The sequence below is a fragment of the Physeter macrocephalus genome, chromosome 5, assembly GCF_002837175.3.
Source record: "Physeter macrocephalus isolate SW-GA chromosome 5, ASM283717v5, whole genome shotgun sequence".
Lineage (NCBI taxonomy): Eukaryota > Metazoa > Chordata > Mammalia > Artiodactyla > Physeteridae > Physeter > Physeter macrocephalus.
In genome coordinates this window covers 89,138,742-89,159,050 of record NC_041218.1, presented here as the reverse complement: position 1 = coordinate 89,159,050, position 20,309 = coordinate 89,138,742, and the positions used below count along the sequence as shown (strand labels likewise).

At 37.9% G+C, this 20,309-nt stretch overlaps 2 protein-coding genes across 3 annotated transcripts in view; one reads left to right on the top strand and one right to left on the bottom strand.

The window, feature by feature from the left end:
• Positions 1-166: 166 nt before the first annotated feature.
• Positions 167-15,663, bottom strand: PMPCB (peptidase, mitochondrial processing subunit beta). Its single transcript, XM_007129464.4, has 13 exons — positions 15,533-15,663; positions 14,330-14,470; positions 13,518-13,604; positions 13,021-13,150; positions 7,651-7,849; positions 7,183-7,262; positions 4,466-4,578; positions 3,455-3,598; positions 1,776-1,936; positions 765-850; positions 593-681; positions 355-430; positions 167-262 (listed from the first exon to the last, which is right to left on the bottom strand). Exons 1-13 carry the CDS (start codon positions 15,647-15,649, stop codon positions 198-200), a joined length of 1,488 nt encoding a protein of 495 aa, XP_007129526.2. The 5' UTR covers positions 15,650-15,663; the 3' UTR covers positions 167-197.
• NAPEPLD (N-acyl phosphatidylethanolamine phospholipase D) overlaps positions 712-20,309 on the top strand; it is a 110,683-nt gene continuing 91,085 nt past the window's right edge. Inside the window, exon 1 of one of the 2 annotated variants that reach the window (XM_055085061.1) lies at positions 712-717. The gene's annotated coding sequence lies outside the window, so the exon portion shown is untranslated. Of the gene's footprint in view, positions 718-15,666; positions 15,899-20,309 lie in introns of those variants that run through there. The other variant, XM_007129461.4, reaches the window with a different exon arrangement.

The following is a 20,309-nucleotide window of genomic DNA, read 5'->3' as shown; positions in this document are numbered from 1 at the left end:
TTAAAGTGTGTTGTTCCAGTATAATTTCTCAGAGCTCAGAGATCAACCATTCATTGTAGTGGTCTTATTCTTTCAAAGTCTGAGATAGATAGTATTTCATTCATATTTACCAGTATAGATGTTCATTTTTTTTTCCTTTAGGACTTGCAGGTCTCAGTTTTATAAATATATATGTTCAAAATATGTTTATTAGCATTTTAATCGTGAAGCCAGCACATGTTACTGCAAATCTGGTTAAAATCTGGTAGCTGCTCAATGGGACCTAAGGATTAAAAGAAAAGACAGTTAAAACTAATAAACAGAAGGAAAGTCCTTAGCCAACTTTCTGCATAGGAGAAAAGGAGCCAGGCTTACCAACAGCAGCAACAGCTGGACTCTTATCATAAATATATTTGGTACACACTTCTCGAATTATCTCAGCGTTTACAGCCTGAAAAATTGAAGACAAAAGCATTCAGAGCTTTTTGTAGTAGTGAAGACATTCTATACCTGGGATGTTTTAGAGCTAAAGCAAGATTTATGATGCGTATCTCCAGGTGTTGTAACGAGCATCATTTTACACAAGACCCAATAGTATCTAAGGACTACTTACATCAATTCTTGCTTCAAGCTCAGGGATGGGAATTCTTCGATTATAGCATAACATTTGCCTACCAATATCTTCACAGATGGGAGTGGAACCTGTTTTAAAGAAAAGGGAGAACTAAGTACTGGAACGTAAGTCAACCATGTGAAAATAGGACTTATGTCTTTAATTCTTTTACCATCAAGTTGCAGCAACATGTTTGTTTTCAGAAGATTCTTGGCTCTTGCAACTTCACTGTCAGTGACACTTGTACAGAGTCGCATCCTAAAAACCATTTGGAAAAATCAAATGTCAAAGTAGTTTGAAAATGTTATGCGTTTCACGAGGTAATGACCTAAAGAAAGGATGCTATATTCTATGTATTATACACCACAATGTACAAGTGATTATGATTTCAATTTAGTAAAAAGTTGAAATTACTAATGATCCCAACAGTTAAGCAAAAGTTAAAATATTACTGATTATTTTCCTGGTAGTGTTAATTTCTCAAAAATGATATGGTTAGCAGAGATTCAATACAATATAAAAATAGGCTGACTGCATTTTGAGAAATGTTACAGTCATTTTGAAAATTCATAAATCCCCATCTGATAGGATCTGACTTGCTAGGGTATAAATAGGTCAGTGGGTCATTGGTTTCTCAGAAGAATCCAGTTGAGCCTAACTTAACCCTAATAATTAATGATTACACTCCAACTAGACTTAGAGAGATCTAAGCCATTTAAAATGGTGGAGGAAAGGGACCAGAGCTAAATAAAAGTTTTCCAAGAAGCTTTGGGGCCTTCTGCCTGTCTCAAGGTACTAGTTTTGACTAAAACACCACATTTTTCTTTTAGCAATGGCAACTTCAGGTTCATTTTCATAACACAGCCTTTCCAAGCCAGATAACTTTTAGAAATATTTCCTAGAATTCGAGTTGGCATTTAAACATTTTTAACTTTTAAGATCTTCTTTCTGAAGTAATGTGCTTCTTAATGATTAAGAATTTTCTATAGTATAAATCAGCTTCACATGAGACTTAGAAGAAACATCTGTGATCCTTAAAAACACGGCAATAACTGCTACTACTTGTCTTGTTCTCTTAATAAAATGCTAATAACATCACCATAAAAAATTAATCAGCATCAACAGTGTAAAAAGAAACAAGTCTAAAGTGGGAATTCTAAGCATGATTTAAATTTTTTCTCACCATTCTTTCTGAACAACATGTAGCATGTCTGCAACAGTGGCTGGTTCACAAACCATATAGATTCCCCATAATCCTGTATCTGTGTAGGAAGTGTTGAAAGACTGGAAGCTATGGCAGAGGTTGCCATGAGAGGTGAGCTGGGCCAGCTTGCTAGATAAATTCTGTAAGGGAAAAAAACTGTCCAAGAGAACTGTAGGTATACGTGTCCAAATTACCAGAAAGAAAAATGAGATGTGAAAATCGTGACTGCCTTAAAAGGCTGAGTTTCTCAGTTTTATCCAGCAGTATTTCAGTAATAAAGCTAAAATTCACTGAAACTAAGAATTATAGTAATCTCACCAGCCCAATGCATCATCCCCAGAGAAATTCATAATGTTAAAGCAGTGAATCCTTGTAATTAATTTAGTAGCTGCACCCACTTCTAAAATAATACATTTTGATGGACATAGAGACTATCATACTAAGTGAAGTCAGTGATATCACTTACATGTGGAATCTAAAAAAAAAAAAAATGCACATGAACTTATTTACAGAACAGAAACAGACTCACAGACTTTGAAAACAAACTCATGGTTACCAAAGGGGAAACGTGGTTGGGGGAGGAATAAATTAGGAGTTTGGGATTAACATATATACACTACTGTGTATAAAATAATCAACAAGGAACCTACTGTATAGAACAGGGAACTCTACTTAATATTCTGTAATAACCTAAATGGGAAAAGAATCTGAAACAGAATGGATATATATGTGTATATATAACTGAATCACTTAGTACACCTGAAACTAACACAACATTGTAAGTCAACTATACTCCAATATAAAATTAAAATTAAAAGGGAAAATCCAACCAGGCCAAAGCTGTCCCTAAAATTAAAAATGGGTTGACCTCACAGGTTGTAGTTCAGGCATGTTCACAGGGTCCCTTGGTCAATCCAGCCCAGCATTCATTCCACTTCTAGCAGTGATTGACGTGAGATATGGTTATGACTTCTAATACTGTGTTCCAGCTTTGTTTAATAATCATTTATAACCATATCAACCAAAAAATTGAATAACCCATGCCAATATGCTTTGCCAACAACAACAAAAATTTAAAATAAAAATAATTAGCTATTACCAACCCAATTTGTAGAGCTTTGGGCTGTTGGCTTAAAAAATTGAAATTGTATTGCATGTGAAGCCTTAAGATACTTGTATGAAAGGTATTTTGTCAAAATCTTTTGAGTACAAATATATACACTTTGTATTTTGAAGTAATTTCAGACTACAGACTAGTAACAAATAGTACAAAGAATTTCCTTTATCCAAATTCCTTAACACCTGTTACTTTACCACTGTTTTTTTTGCTTTATCATTCTCTTTAACATATTTTTCAATTGTTTGAGAGTACAGTGCAGATATCCTTTTTACCCCTGAATACTTTTTAATGTGTACTTCTGAAAAACAAGGAAATTAACCTCAGTACAAGTATTAAAATTAGGATATTAACACTGATATATTACTATTAACAAATCCTTCTATCCTTATTCAAAATTGGCCAATATGGCAAAAGAAAAAAATTGTTTTTTTCTGGCCCAGGATGCAATCCAGGATCAGTTTATAGTTTAAGTCAAAATTCATAATACAGAGTTTCATCTTCTCATTTATTATGGAAATTTACTTTTAAAATCACTTACCATTCCTCCTCCAAAAGAGCGATCCCAGTTGCCAATCAGTGTGTTTGCAACCATGAGACAGATTGTATCTGGATGTGCCCAACCAACAGCTTCAACAGCTACTGCAAGATATGCCAAAGGCATCTTGTCATCCCTCACTCGAATCTAGTTAGGATAAAGGATGCAAAGCTCTAGTTAAGATTACCACTATATAACAAGCTTAACAAGAAACAAACTCACCAGCTCCATTAATTGCAAAGTTAAAATGCTCACCATGACAGTCCTTTGTTTTTTAAACAATTAGGCCTCATTACACTGTATAGTCTAGTCTAGAAGAATTCCACCAAAAGATCTCCAACTGAAATAGTCCAGTCACAGCCACCAGATAATTACCTGGTCAAAAAGCGCTGCATTATTTCACTGGTAGAAATAATCTTTTGTCAGTCTGAATTTTTCTGACTCTAAATTTAAGCTAATCTTGACGTAACAGGCTTATTTTTGTACTGCCAATGCTACAGTCTTATGCAAATGCCAACATCAGGCTTCTTTCCAGATAACAACTATATGAGCATCATCCCTAATGCGGCAAACTAAGCTTCTAATGAGGCTTAAAGATACAGCTGACACGTAGCAGGTTCTCTACAAGTTCTGGCTTTAACAGCTTCCCCCCAGAAATGTACTGTGGGCAGAACTTAGCCAAGAATAAACCTGATTAAAAGTCAAAATTTGGGATGTTTTTAAAATAAAAGATTACTTTTATGCCCTACAATAGGAAAATGGACATAGTATCAAAGAAAAAGCACAAAAAGACCAAATTATATTTTCCTTAAAACCTTACTTCCTTAGGAAAGAAAAATAGGTGGTTAAATATATGGAACAGGAAAGAATATAAACAACTGAGTCCATCCTCGGTTGGACTCCTTTGGCATCCTCCATTTTACTGTTAGAAACAGGCACATTTGCTACACACATTCATAAATACAACACAAGAAACCCAAAGGGTTAAACACTAGCTTAGGAGGCTTGCCCTACCTCACTTCCTGTGAATTTGCAGGGAGGCAGAGCTGGTATTTCTCCTTTGTGTGTGGACAAAGAGTCACCAAAATGAAACTTTGCTAACTCAAGCAGTTCGTCATGGGAAACTCCTAAATTGAAGGAAAATATGTTATATATCCAGTAGCAGTGCAATGTAAAACACAACGAACTGCCAAATACTTCTGTTTACAATAAGCTCAAGGTGGTATAATGTGATACAGGTTACACAGGGACTGCTTGCTCTGACTAAAAGCCTTTTCAAGAGTAAGCTCACAGAGCACACTTTTTCCCTGGTTACAAGGCTTGGGGCTGCACAGCTTTCTCATTCTGAAGAACAATCAGTTTTCATAACATACCAATGGATTCACAGATAAGGATAATAAAACAGCTTGAAAATACTTTTCCATACAGAATCATGTTATCTTAAATAATTAAAAGTCCTAGAATGCAAACTAGCAAGAAAAAGTCACTTTTCAATAAATTTTTTAAAGTAGAAAAGAATAACTATATCATTTAAAGAAAGCTGGATACAAGATACGCTTCATTCTCTGTGCTCTGCTATCAAAATTCAGGAACAAAATAACTTCATATAAATTTCTGAATAAATTCATAGCTATTCAAACACTCACTACTTGCCATCCAAAACTTAAGAGTTACTTAGATTCTATATCCCTTATTTTCCAAACTTGGGATCCAACAGATTCAGTCAGTGAAAGATTCCTAAACTTACAAGACAAATTTAAACATGGGTAAGTGCCTTAAAAAATATCACCACAAGATTTTTTTTTTTTAATGAAACACTCCATTAGAACATAAAAGCACAACTTACACCCATATTTTCCAAACTAATCTCTGGTATAAAACAAGACAGTGAATGATTTCACACGTTTTCACAATCACTATGTAGGAGAGCCGCCTTAGATAAATCAATCCAGAGGATGACAAAACAATAGGAAGACCCTGGTAGTACAAGGATGACAAGCAGAGAGTGTAGAACCATGAACATGCACACAGTTCTCAGCACTTAACAACCACTTGCACTGTTTTACTACCTTCACCTGTAGCCCTCCTGGTTAGATGTTCCAGATATTCAGCTCCTGCCCCAGCACCACCTCTGCTTACCTCTATCCAAAAGGCAGGGGAGCCGGTAAATTTTATTTTTTTAAATGAAGCTACGTCTGGCCTATTTCACTGAAGTTAAGATGCCACTGTTGATAAGAAACATCATCACTTATGTACCAATAAGACAAAATGCTAATTAATCTAGGATAGGCCATTAATTAATTGTAAGATATCCCAACTCTGGTGATGTCAAAATGAACCAATTAACTATGATAAAACCCATTGCATCCATATGCCACCAACAATGGCAGAGACATCCCAGACAGCTTAGCTGCTGAGGCCCCATCCAACCAATAGTATTCCCCTTTCCGAGGCAGTTTCAATTGTTGAACCCCAGTCAGCACCAGCCATTTTAAAAACAATGTTACTAACTCAAGATAACTTCAGCACACTTATCTGCCACACAAAGGTAACATGTTTTAAGATATTTAACCCTCATTTTCATCTTCTCCATTATTCCCAAGTAATGAGCCTAAAGTCTATCCAGGGCAACTAGAATTTTAATTTATTGTCATTTCTAAAGAGAGAAAAATTAAATTTACACAAAAGAACATTCCATGTATCTTCACTTTGTCCTAAAAAGAGAAAGAGAACACAAAACTGGAAACCAAAAAAATGTACAATTTGCCTAAATTCAGACTACCAGGAAATCTAGCAAAATCTAATGTGAATTTTCTTTCGTTCACTGGCTTCAAACATGTTCTCACAAGGAAGCCTTGTCCTGATGCCACTTGCATGTTCAGATTCCCATTAAATATTCTCCTAATCCCCTATATACTTCCCCTTCTTAGTAACTAGCAGATCTTACTGAAAGAACGAACAAATCAAAGAATGAATAAACAACATAACATACTCATACCATGCCTGACCAAGGATGAAGCTGGTTCTCAAGAAGTAATTTAAAATCTCAAGAGATTCCCAAACCGTAGAACACCATCTTCCAAGTCTCATTATCTCCCAGTTCACTCATTTGCCCTTTTCTTACAAGTAAATTCCATCATGTGTGCACACTTATATATTGGAGGGTCACTGAGTTTTCCCACTGAAAAACTCTGCTGGGCTTCCCTGGTGGCCAGTGGTTAAGAATCCGCCTGCCAATGCAGGGGACACGGGTTCGCGCCCTGGTCCGGGAAGATCCCATATGCTGCAGAGCAACTAAGCCCGTGCGCCACAACTACTGAGCCGGCGTGCTGGAGCCCGTGAGCCACAACTACTGAAGCCTGCTTTCCTAGAACCCATGCTCCGCAACAAGAGAAGCCACCGCAATGAGAAGCCGTACACTGCAACGAAGAGTGGCCCCTGCTCGCCACAACGAGAGGAAGCCTGCGTGCCACAACGAGAGGAAGCTTGCGTGCAGCAATGAAGACCCAACACAGCCAAAAATAAATAAAAATTAAAAGAAAAAAAGAGAAAAACTCTACTAAAGAGAAGACAGAGGAAAAGTCTGGTTCTAGGGCTCCACATTGCCCTTACCCAGCACATTTAACAATCTGCTCTCTAAATAAAAAAATCTCTAAAGACATCTCCCAATAGGATCAAACTGATAAGCACATCACTCTGTGTTTAAAACAGTCACAGAAATTTAAACTAACCTCCAGCAGCAGCGAGTACTATTCTTGGCCCCTTATAATGTGTGGTTATATAATCCACTAAGTCCTTACGATTTATAGATCTGTAAATGGAGTAAGAAAAGCAATATTAAAAGGAAATTTAAAAGCACAGATCCTCACATAATATACCTGAAATTAAATTGGACCTTAAAGGTATTCTAAGTTAAATGCAGTCAGAAATAGGATATATGCAACAAGTATCAAAGAATTCCAACATTTATATATATAAAAAAAAAAAGATTTAATACCATCACTTGTTTATTCCAGAAGTAGCTACAAACCCAGACACCTGGGAGTTAGGTGGAGCTAAAGTGTAGCTTAAGTACAATTTCATTCAGATTATTGGGGGTAAAAAATTACTTTCTGAAACATACTTTTTGAATGTTTGTGAATGTTAATTTTCACAATTCAAATTTTTTCTCAAAAAAAAAATCTGAGAATTATACCTACTTGATATTTTCAGTTGGTCCCAAAATTGTCCGTCCAAGTGCAGTATTTTGATAAGCTGTGGCATGAAGATAATCAAAAACAACTTCTTGTAAATTGGTTTCAACTTCCTGCATCTCTCTAAGGATTACTCCACGTTCACGTTCAATCTCTGCTTCTCCCAATGTGCTGTTTTGTATTATATCAGCAAGAATTTCTACAGCTTATTGAAAATAAAACACAAGAAGAAACACTAAAATCTTAAATTTTTGCTATTTAAAATCTATTAAACTAGCATCAGAAACCATGATAGTGACCATCACTCAATATTGACTAAATGATTAAACTGGGAAGAAATACATGTTTCTATAATTTGATATACCTAAAAGGACTAAATTAAAATGAGAAATGCAATCCCCTGTGGTACAGATGAACTTGAGGAAAACTAAATTTGCCAGAAGTCCCCACAACACTTGTAATGACTGCCTACAACCACTTCAAAATGGTCATGGAAATCAGCATATAACTGTATATTGTTCTCTGTGACAATGGTAAGGAGAAAATTAGCTATCTACTCAGAGCACATAGGTACACACAGAGAGCCGACATCACCCAAATATTTACTCCCCAAGATCCCACAGCAACGAGGCTACTATATTAAGAAGCCAAGAACCATCGTAATCTAATATATACTCCCAATGAACCACTTACAGAATTAGTGTCCTCTCAAATATCTTTCCCCACTTAACTCCAGTTAATGGTCAATGTTGGTTAGATTCTGGTCAGTGCTGGTTAGATTCTGACCATTAATTAGTAAAGTCACTGATAAATGATGATCCAACAGAGCTGGAGCAGTTAACATTTGAAAAAAAGGATAGGTACCCCAAAAGAGATAATATGACTATAAAGGATTAAAAGTGACCCTTGGAGAAACTGATAAAACCCTCAAGTATTTATACAAAAATGACCCTAATTTGCAAAAAGCCACAAGTGAACTGAAGGATATAGCATGCTATTAAGCAATTTTATCAGAAAAAGTACATACTTCTCCAAAAAAGGAAAACCTAAACTATCCTTGAAGAATTAGCACACAGTTGCAATCAAAATCTAAATTTTAGTCAATATAAAACAAATTTATAAACTTTAGTTTCATTTTGTTACTCCGCTGTAAATTTCTGTTCCTTGTTTTAAGTTCACTTTAAGGTGACTTGTCTCAGAAGCAATAATGTTCAAATACCAAGGACCTCCTGTAATTAATTACCTCTAAAGACTAGCCAACATGACAAAACAGACTGCTAGAATAGGCTGGGACTGAGATCCTGGGCAAAAAGAAAAAATTATCTGTAAAACCATCTCTCTGTCTAACACAATGTTGTAAATCAACTATGCTCCAATAAATATAAAAACAAAAACAAACAAAAAAAACCTATCTGTCCAGACAAGAGAAATAAAGGCACAGGTGGGTAAGGAAGAGCCCAAAGACAGATGGGAGGACGAGAGATCCTGTGTGGAGACCCTCCTTTATTTGGAAGCAGTAGTCTAGATTGGTACCTTCTAAAGTGGGGATTCATATTTCCCAATATTTATGTTTTACTCAGAATCTTCTCTCTTTCTAATGTATATGTAATACTGTATATGTTAGTATAGCAGTACATGTATTTAATTTATACATATACCTATATTGAGGATATATGTTCAAGTCTCTTACTGATAAGAATGGATGATCATAAAAGTTTGAAGACCACTTGTCTAAACATCTAATTATTACCTCACACACCAAGGTTTCACCCAACTGAGAGTATAAAAGCCTCAAGCAAATTCCCAAAGTGGGATCTGCTTCAGAGAGCACTTCCATTTTGGATTCCTCAAAGAGCGCCTCTTTTTTCCATTTCCACACCCACTGGCAGGGACTCTGTCCTTCCCAGCCAGAAGCCAGAAAGAAAAAAAAAAAAAGGGCTTCTAAATTCTCTCTTCCTTTTTCTAGTCCTCTTTTTTGCTTTCTTTGTTGTTCTCTGTGTAAAGGAGAGAAACAGGCTAGAATGAACAGTCCTTTAAAGCAGGCTGGCCTAGCCCTTTGTTCTTAGTGCCTAACTAGTCCTGGGGCAAAAACTATTTCTAGGGAAATCATTAAGAATCTAACCAATGTTTTTTGCAGTTCAAACTAACACACCCTCCACTGTTTTCATTTTCATTGGTTTTAATGCACAAGTTAGGCTACCATGTTATGAAAATTTTACTTTATTTATTTGCAGGTGGTAGGTGTTTTGTTTTGTTGTTTTGACAAAGCAACCTGACACCGTGAATCTGAGTGAGAAGACACACATTTGAGTCCACAGTAAGCCACTAAGTTATGTGATCCGGGGAAAGTCACAGTCTGGGCTGGGCCTCAATTTCCACAACTGCACAGTGGAGACACTTATCTGATTACTATGCTGATCAAATGAGATGATATATACACAAATTACATATATACAAAGGTACTTATGTAAAGTGGCATTCAAACATTATTAATGAAAGCCTATTAGAAATCCAAAATTTCAAAGTGATGAAATTGACTACAACTATACAAGGACCTTAAAGATTAATAGTCTCACCAATTAGCACTAGAACTGCTACATTTTTTGGTTAATTCTCCCATTGGGAAAATGTTTTGTGTAATAACTTTCCCTTAAGATATCCAAAACACTCTACAACATGGTAACTACAAAAAATAGCTATGCTGTCAGAATAATTATTTTACTTCTACAAAATAAAATCTATTTTATTTTATTGCTATGAAAACAATCATCAATAATCTTTTAAGTGAACACTTGCTTATTCTGCTTCAGAGTTTTTGTAACAAACAAGGAATAAAAAAATTGCTCCTAGTCAGAGCAATTAGGCAAGAAAAAGAAATCAAAGGCATCCAAATTGGAAAGGAAGAAGTAAAACTATCACTATTTGCAGATGACATGATATTACATATAAAAAACACTAAAGACTCCATCAAAAAACTATTAGGACTAATAAATGAATTCAGTGAAGTTGCAGGATACAAAGTCAAGCAAAAATCTGTCGTGTTCCTATACACTAATAATGAACTATCAGAAAGAGAAAATAAGAAGTAATCCCATTTACAATTGCATCAAAAGGAATAAAATACTTAGGAATAAATTTAATCGAGGAAAACTACAAGACATTAATGAAAGAAACTGAAGACAACACAAGGAAATGGAAAGATAGTCCATGCTCATGGATTAGAAGAATTAATGGTGTTAAAATGTCCAAGCTACCGAAAGCAATATACAGACTCAATGCAATCCCTATCAAAATTCCAATGGCATTTTTCACAGAAATATAATGAACAATCCTAAAATTTGTATGGAATCACAAAAGACCCCAAATAGCCAAAGCAATCTTGAGAAAGAAGAACTAAACTAAAAGCATCATGCTCCCTGATTTCAAACATTACAAAGAATAGTAATCAAAACAGTATGGTACATAAAACCAGGTACTGAATCAATGGAACACAACAGAGAGCCCAGAATAAACCCAAGCATATATGATCAATTAATTTACAACAAAGATCCAAAAATATACAACAAAGAAAGGATAGTCTCTTCAATAAATGGTGTTGGGAAAATCGGCCACATGGAAAAGAATGAAATTGGACACCCATTATACACAAAAATTAACTCAAAATTGATTAAAGGCTTGAACAGAAGGCCTGAAACCATAAAACTGCTAGAAGAAAACTGAGGAAGTAGTAAGCTCCTTGACATAAAGCAAAAATAAACAAGTAGAACTACATCAAACTAAAAAGCTTCTACACATCAACAAAATGAAAATGCAACCTCCTGAATGGAAGATGATATTTGCAAATCATATATCTGATAAGGGGCGAATATCCAAAATATATGAAGAACTCATAGAAACCAATAGGAAGAAAACAAACAATCAGATTAAAAGACGGGCAGAAGATCTAAACAAACATTTTTCCAAAGAAGACACACAGATGGCCAACAGGTACATGAAAAGATTCTCAACATCATTAATCATCAGGGAAGTGCAAATCAAAATGACAATGAGATATCACCCCATAACTATTAGAATGGCTACTATCAAAAAGACTAGAGGGCTTCCCTGGTGGTGCAGTGGTTGAGAGTCCACCTGCCGATGCAGGGGACACGGGTTCGTGCCACGGAGCGGCTGGGCCCGTGAGCCATGGCTGCTGAGCCTGTGCGTCCGGAGCCTGTGCTCTGCAACAGGAGAGGCCACAACAGTGAGAGGCCCGCGTACCGCAAAAAAAAAAAAAAAAAAAAAGACTAGAGACAAGGGTTAGCAAGAATGTGGAGAAAAGGAAACCCTTGTACACTGCTGGTGGGAACATAAACTGGTGCAGCCACGATAGAAAACAATATGGAATTTCCTTAAAAAATTAAAAAGAGAACTACCATACAATCCAGCAATTCCACTTCTGCATATTTATCCAAAGAAAACAAAAAAACACACTAACTTGAAAAGATCTACCTCCGTGTTCACTGCGTTATGTACAACAGCCAAGATATGGAAACAACCTAGTTGTTCATCAATGAATGAATGGATAAAGAAGTTGTGATACACAAATACACACTCACATACAAAGAGAGGAGTATTATTACTCAGCCATAAAAAAGAATGAAATCTTGCCATTTGCAATGGCATGGATGAACTTCAATGGCATCATGCTAAGCGAAAAAGTCAGACAGAGAAATAACAAATATGATATGATCTCTCTTATATGTGGGAAAAAAAAGTCAAAAACAAAAAACACCCAAGCTCATAGATACAGAGAACAAACTGATCATTGCTGGGGCGGGGGGTGGGGGATCGGTGATCTGTATTGGGTTTTGTTTTTTTTTTTTTTTAGTTTAAATAAATTGAATTTTGAAAAAAATTAATGGAAAGGACGGTAAGAAAGAAGTGCACTCCAGGATAAGGAACCAGAATGTGCAAATGCAATAAAGAAGCAAGCAAGTTTTGTTCAAAAACAAAGCCCAGCAGTCAGTAGATAGAAAATCTGTTCTGACTTGTAGAAATAAAATATTCAGATAACAGGATAGAGAAAAAACAAAATTAGGCAGTAAAAGTAAATAAATAATAAAACAATTAAAAATGGTTCACTACACAGGTATGGCTCTGGAGGAAGTAATATTTGAATCAAGTGTTAGGGCCTGGTTTGCACAAGTCCGGCAGCCTACAAATATTTTTATTGTTTCTCATATTTAGAGGAAAAAATAAAAACAGGTGCCCCCTCACCCAAAGTATGGCTCATTTTTTTCATTTTCTTTCTCAACAAACATAATGTAAACAGCACTAAATTATTTCTGAATTCCTGTGGAAATTACATATCTGCAGTATAAATAATAACAATACCTCTTGGCAAATCTTTAGAGAATGCTTTGGCATAATATACAGTCTGCTCTCTGGAGGTATAGGCATTGAGATGAGCACCCATGTTTTCAATCTCAAGTTCCAGATCTAACTGGGATCTCTTTTTGGTGCCCTGAAATAAAAGAGGAAAAAAAAAAAATTATGACCTCTTCCTTTATCCCTCATCTCTTCTAAACACTTCAGACAATGAATATGAGGACATAAGCCTATGTAAGGACCAAATTTGGTTTCTAAAGTACATCAGGCTTCAGAAATAGTGGCATACTTTCAGATGACCCATACATTCCAAGAGAAAATCCTTGTTTCGCTCTACAGAGCAATTATCAGTCATTATTTCAGGTAATTATCCTGAAAAAAAGATTTTTAAAATAATAAAAGTAAAACATGCTATACTATTATAGTTCTCCTTACCTGAGAATGAGATTTTGTGTTTACTGCCTCTTAAAGAAAATGCATTAAAAAAAAGTCTTACAACTTGCCTTGAAAGCCATATGCTCCAGAAAGTGAGCTGTTCCATTATTCTTCTCATTTTCATATCTACTTCCAGCATCAATCCAGAGCCCAACCTTAATGCAATCAAGTAAGAATTAAATAAGACACATCTTCTTTCTTTTGAGGGGATGGGGTAGGGGTAGGAGGCAGTCTTCTTCCTTTTTCTGACAAATGCTTTCCAGCCTTAACATTAAAGTCTTCTTGAGTGGATTGACAGTACAGTCCTATGAACTATGAGATTTAAAAATTTTGGTCATCAGGCTATTGCTGGGTGCCACAAATACCTACTTGCCAGCTTTACTGAGGACCCAGATTCTTAGCCCAATGTGTTACTACGGTCAATTAACAAGTATAGTATAAAGAACATCAGAGACTGTCAGAAAATCTAGGTTCAAATCCTGGTTCTGTCATGTATTAGCTGTGTGACCTTGGACAAAACCATTTAACTTCTCTGATCTTGTTTTTCAACTGTAAAATGGATGTGATGATCCCTGCTACAAAGAACTATTTTAAAGATCAAATAAGACAATATATGTAAAAACATTTGGCACAGAGCAGTCCAGCAAATATATCTCTCTCATTATCATCAACACTACATGACACAACAGGCTTACAAGAACCAGATGTAGACACTTGTGTGGTATGGAAGTATCACAGGAAGAGATTGACAAGTGACAGTAACTTGTCAAGGCAAAATAATTGCTGCTACTTTCAACCACCTGCCAACCAACTGAAAAGCTTAAATTAAAATCAACAGTTTGCTCTCTCGCCTAATGAGGGGTCAAACTAAATCACTTACTGTGCATGTTGAGAGCCCAGAGTCTTCAGAGGCCACTCTGAGTCCGTTCTCCAAACGGGTTACGCGCGTTTCAGGGACATTCAGAACAACTTGTGTAGCAGCCTGTGTACTTCTCAATCTGTTTCCTCCAAAATATAGTGACTGGTTGGGGGTGGAGGGAAGAAGCAAAACATATCACTATTCTAATATGAAATGTTGATTAGAAAACCAAATCTATCCCAAAGAGACTACGTAAAGTACTCTTTCCTCCTTAACTTTTATTCCACTGAGACCCACCCCTTGGCTGGCCTATGTTGAGAACATTCCTCAACCAACCACTTTCCTAAAGCCAGCAACATGTCTACAAATGCCCTTTCCTTAAGGCAAATAAACAGTTATTATCATTATCCTGAAAGAAACTACTTTTATTTCAATACTTCTCCTAGAAATGTTTAATATTCACCATAGAGGGCACAAGCGGGGGTGGGTGAATGGGGGAAGCCAAGAAAGGGAGCGAAAAATATAAAAATACCTATACACAACGTAGAAATGCTTAAGGTTTCCACCGTTTAAGAAAAGCAAAGTTTTTAAAAAGGCAGAAAAAGAGAAGGCAGGAAGAAGGGCAGGTGCTCAAGACATACTCTGGCTGACTGACTTGCTGGCTATGGACTATTCGCCTGTCCCCAGTTTTTCTTTTCCTCTAGACAAAGCTAGTCTCGCACGAGAAATATACATATACAGACAAATTTTTCCTTTAGCTACCCCGGGGTTCCCAGGAAGCAGAGCTGATGATGAAGACGCTCAGTTTTAAGAAAAAAACAGAACTCGGGGCGGGCGGGGTGGGGTCCTCACTTTTTAATTTCCCCCAATGGCAACCACTGCGATTTTAGTGATCTTAGTGATCAACACGCACTCTTTATAATGACTCCCGAGTGACTAGGGCAGGGGGCCGGTAAACCAGGGTCATGCCACACGTCACTGGCGTGTCACGCGCTGCGGGGGACCAAAGCCAGCCCAGCGCCGGCGGGAGATAAGCGTCCCCGGCCGCCTGATGCCCCACGGGTCCCGGCTGGGAAGGCCCGACCCGCCGCTGGGGGGTGTGTGGATCCGACGCCCGCGGCCCGGCCGGGCGCCCGTGACTCAGGCTCGCCGCGCGGAGTTCTGCGGGAGAGGCCCGGCCTAACCTAGTCCCGGCGGCACCCAAACAAGTGGAGGGAAGCTCACCCGCCCGGCAGCACCTCCGGCCAGGAGCCTCTCGGTGAAACCGGAGAGCCTCCGCCGCACCGCAGGCAACACCACCGCTCGGGCCGCCGCCGCCGCCGCCGCCGCCGCCGCCATCATCTCCCCTCGGGCCTGTGCAAACGATGTGCTTCCGGGGTCGTGACCTGAGGCCCCAGACGAGAAGGCGGGCCCCACCAAGTGGCCATGATGGGGATGACACGCCTCTAAGCAGTCGTGGAAGGAATCGACCTGGACGTGATGCGAGCCGTCTAATAACGCGAATTAAGGAGTCTGTAGAAGCCCCTGCCTGTATCAGCAGTTACTTCAATCACCTACGACGTGCAAGGCACAAAAGTAGAAGAATGAAAGGTAACCTGGTACAACATATTATCCCCCTGGTGGCCGAAATTGATTGGAAAAAGGGGAATATGATCCATAACTCACTGTCCTTAGAGGAAGCCTCTAGTGGGAGAGAGAGGCGCGGTGAGGGGAGGGAAGAAAGTATCAGTGTTGACCCCTACTCACTTTTCAACATTTTACAGTCTGGCTCATTCCATTCCACAGAAATTGCTCTTGGTGATGCCACTAATTGCTGAAAGATGGACACTTTATAGACCTTATCGTACAGTCCTCTTGGCTGAATTTGACATGGTAAATCTCTGTGAAATTGTCTTTCCTCATTGTATCTTAAGAGCTCATCCTCCTTCTCTTAGTCCCTTCTTCTTCACCTTCTTGGGCAGCTCTTTATTCACAGATGTCAGTGAAACTAAAAATCCCAAGCACTGTTCTAACTGTGCTATTCAATATGCTCATTTTACAGATGCAGAAACTGGGCTAAATAACTTCCCTGAGGTCAGGACACTAATAACAGGCTGTGTGGCTCCAAAGCCTTTGCGCTTAAGCACCACAGCATTTTGCCCTGAAAGTTGCTGTTCCCCAGGGTTCTGGACCTGGGCCTGGGCCTCTTCTACTGCATACTCTCCCTGATGGTTTCCACTTTCACCTGAGGCCTTTCCTGTCTACCCAACCAGGCCTCTCTCTTGAGCTCCAGGCCCCCTTAACCACTCAGTGACTAGACAACTACACTTGAGTATCCCATTGGCACCTCAATATCAACTTGTCCAAAATGCGCTTCACTGTCTTGCCCAGGAGTCTATTCCTGTATATTCAATGCAAAACAGCAGATGTTACCTCCATTCAGCAGACATCCAAACCAGAAACCCAGTTTCATCCTCAGCTCCTCCCTTTTCCCCCACTCTCAACATCCAATTGATACACCCCTTTCCTGCCTCTTGAATCTACTCCAGCCCCACTGTCATAGTTTTTGGCCCAAGGGATCTTCTTAGAATGCAGCTTTTAGTATGATAGTACCATTATGAAGAACCCCCCAGTAATTTCCCTTGGTCAGGATAAAGTGAAGTCTCCTTAGTTTGGAAGATAGGTCCCTCCATGAGCTGACTCCTACTTATCTTTCCAGACTCATCTCTCTCCACATCTCCCTTCTGCTATGAACCACAGGTTCAGCCCACAGGATCTATTATATAATAAGGACAACAAAGGTTATCCCTTCATGTTTCTAAAACACATGTGTGTTAACATTAATAAAGAAATACAAACATCATACATATATACAAAAATATTTAGGTATAATCACAGGAAGCACCTGGGAAATTTTAGCACATCTTAATTCAAACTTAGTTTAAGATGTCAGGGAAAATGACAGAATAAAACCTCTGAAAATCCTCCCTTCTTTTCATAAAATAAATGAGAAAACTGGTTTTAAAAATGGCCAGAATCTGGGACTTCCCTGGCGGTCCAGCGGTTAAGACTCCATGCTTCCACTGCAAGGGGCATGGGTTCAATCCCTGGTCAGGGAATGAAGATGCCACGTACCATGTGGCATGGCCAAAATAAATAAAAAATAAAAATGGCCAGAATCAACATTTTCAAAGCTCTGGAAATTAAACAAGTCTTGCAGTAATATGAGGAGCTCTTTCCACCCCCCAATAAAAACACCTAAATTGCAATAAGCAAAGGGAGCTTTACAGTGCTTTAACTTTATAGTGTTTAAGCTTATCGTGTTTAACTCTACCCTTAACCCGTTCCTCCTAACTCCATGGTAGCCTTGAAAATCAGGATCCCACAACCAAGATGAAAATCAGCAGCCTGGCAGCCACCAGAGGGGGCAAAATTGGGCTGGAGTTCCTTGAAGGCCTCAAATCCAGAGAATTGAAATTATTTGACCTGTCTCATGCTTCCCTGGATGATCTCACTTGCAAGTTTGCCTTTATTTGACCTGACTCAAAGCAAAAAGGCTTTTTCTGGGGATGTTTGTCAAAAATATTTAGAGGCAGTTATCTAACTTTGGGTGGCTGCCTGGAGGTAGTAGATAACAGTAAGGGCAAAACAATAGGCAAACCAAAAGCTTAAAAGGAAAAGCTAGGGCCTGAGCTGTCTATACAGGATACCTCAGTTTTATTGCACTTTGCTTTTTTGTGCTTCACAGATATTCTGTCTTTTACAAATTGAAGTTTTGTGGCAACCCTATTGGAACCATTTTCCCAACAGCATTTGCTCACTCCGTGTCTCTGTGTCACATTTTGGTAATTCTGACAATATTCCAAACGTTTTTCATTATTATTATATTTGTTATGATGATCTGTGATGTCAGTGATCTTGAATGTTACTAAGGGCCACATGATGGGTAGCAATTTTTAGCAAGAGATAACTTTTAAATTAAGGTCTGTACATTGTTTCATTAGACATAATGCTACTGCACACTTAATAGACTATAATATAGTATAAATGTAACTTTTATATGCAGTGAGAAACTGAAAAATTCATGTGAGTCACTTTATTGCAATATGCACTTTATTGTGGTGGTCTGGAACTGAACCTGTAATATATCTGAGGTATACCTACAGAGACTTTGAAAAGCCCAGATGTATTCCTGGGAATCTGGAAGGCCATGCACATGTATATGGCTGTGTGCATACCCAGGGCTGTACACATGCCCAGGAAAGACCGGAGAAGGCCCTAAACCCTCCCATGGCACTGACCTTGAGGCTCTGTGCAAGCAGGAAGTGAAGGCTAAGGCACAGTTGTCAACCTTCTGGCTAAGTGTTGAAGGTATACCATACACAGAGCTCCTCAACAACAACTGAGAAGTTCATTGGTTCTAGGCATTTATGGAAGTATCTGTATAACCATTAGCTGACCATTAAGCTAGTTGAGCAGAGACTTCAGTGGTAACACATGACTTTAAGGAATTTACTTAGAAAAGTCACTAAACAAACAAAAGCAAACAGCAACAACAAAGTCTGGGAGGGGGTGGAATCTGATATTCAGAATTGACACATTATATTATTTTAAATGTCCAGTCCTTAACAAAAGAATTACAAGACATTCAAAGAACTAAGAAAATATGGTCATGCACAGGAAAAAAAATCAATAGAAAATGTCCTTGAGGAAGCCAAGACATTGGACTTAAAAGACAAAAACTTTTAAAAATAAGCTGTTTTTAAAATGTTCACAAAACTAAAGGAAACAATGTCTAAAAAACTAAAGGCAGGTATGAGAATTATGTCTCATCAAATACAGGATATCAATAAAGAGATAGTAATTATTTTTAAATCAAAATCCTGGAATTAAAAAGGACAATAAATGAAATGAAAAATTCACTAAAAGGGCTCAACAGCAGATATGAACAGGTAGAAGAAAGAACCAGAAAATGTGAAGATAGATCAACTGAGATTAACACTCTGTGGGTTTAAAAGAAAAAAGAATGAAGGAAAATGAACAGAGCCTCAGAATCCTTTGGGATACCTTCAAGCATTCCAACATACACTTAATGGGAGTTCCAGAAGGGAAGGACAGAGAGATAGGGAGAGAAAGAATCTTTGAAGAAATAATGATCCAAAACACCCAAATCGGATGAAAAACACTGATCTATATGTTTAAACATCTGAACAAATACCAAGTAGAATAAACTCAAAGAGATCCACACCAAGACATCATAATAATAAAACTACAGAAAGAGAAAATCTTAAAAGCAGCAAGAGAAAAGCAATTTGTCACATACACTTGATCCAATAAGGTTATTAGCTAATTTTTAATCAGAAACCATGGAGGACAAAAGGCACTGAGATAACATATTCAAAGTCCTGAAAGGAAAAGACTGTCAGTCAAGAATTCTATATCTAGTAAAATCATCCTTCAAAAATGAAGAACAGCTTGAAAATGAAATTAAGAAAATAATTCCATTTATAATCGAATCAAGGAATAAATTATTTAGGAAAAATTAGTAAAAGTAGTGCAAAATTATACTCTGAAAACTACAAAACATTATTTAAAGAAATTAAAGAAGTTCTATATAAATGGGAAGACATCCTATGTTCATGTATCAGGAGACTTAGTATTGTTAAAATGGCAATATTCTCCAGATTGATCTACAGATTCTGTGCACTCTCTATCAGAATCTCAGCTAGATTCTTTGTATACTTTAGAACCTGATCCTCAAATTCATATGGAAACTCAAAGGACCCAGAATAGCCAAGACAATCATGGGGAAAAAAAGAATGAAATTAAAAGATTCACATATCCCAGTTTCAAAACTTGCTACAGGGCTTCCCTGGTGGCGCAGTGGTTGCGCGTCCGCCTGCCAATGCAGGGGAACCGGGTTCGCGCCCCGGTCTGGGAGGATCCCACATGCCGCGGAGCGGCTGGGCCCGTGAGCCATGGCTGCTGAGCCTGCGCGTCCAGAGCCTGTGCTCCGCAACGG

Excerpts from the sequence above, each read along its gene's own strand:
- PMPCB (XM_007129464.4), bottom strand. The coding sequence starts at position 15,649 with ATGATGGCGGCGGCGGCGGCGGCGGCGGCGGCGGCCCGAGCGGTGGTG. Across the intron at positions 3,599-4,465 it reads GCAAATTCACAGGAAGTGAG|ATTCGAGTGAGGGATGACAA; the intron begins GTAGGGCAAGCC and ends TATCCTAACTAG. Across the intron at positions 431-592 it reads AGCTTGAAGCAAGAATTGAT|GCTGTAAACGCTGAGATAAT; the intron begins GTAAGTAGTCCT and ends TCAATTTTTCAG.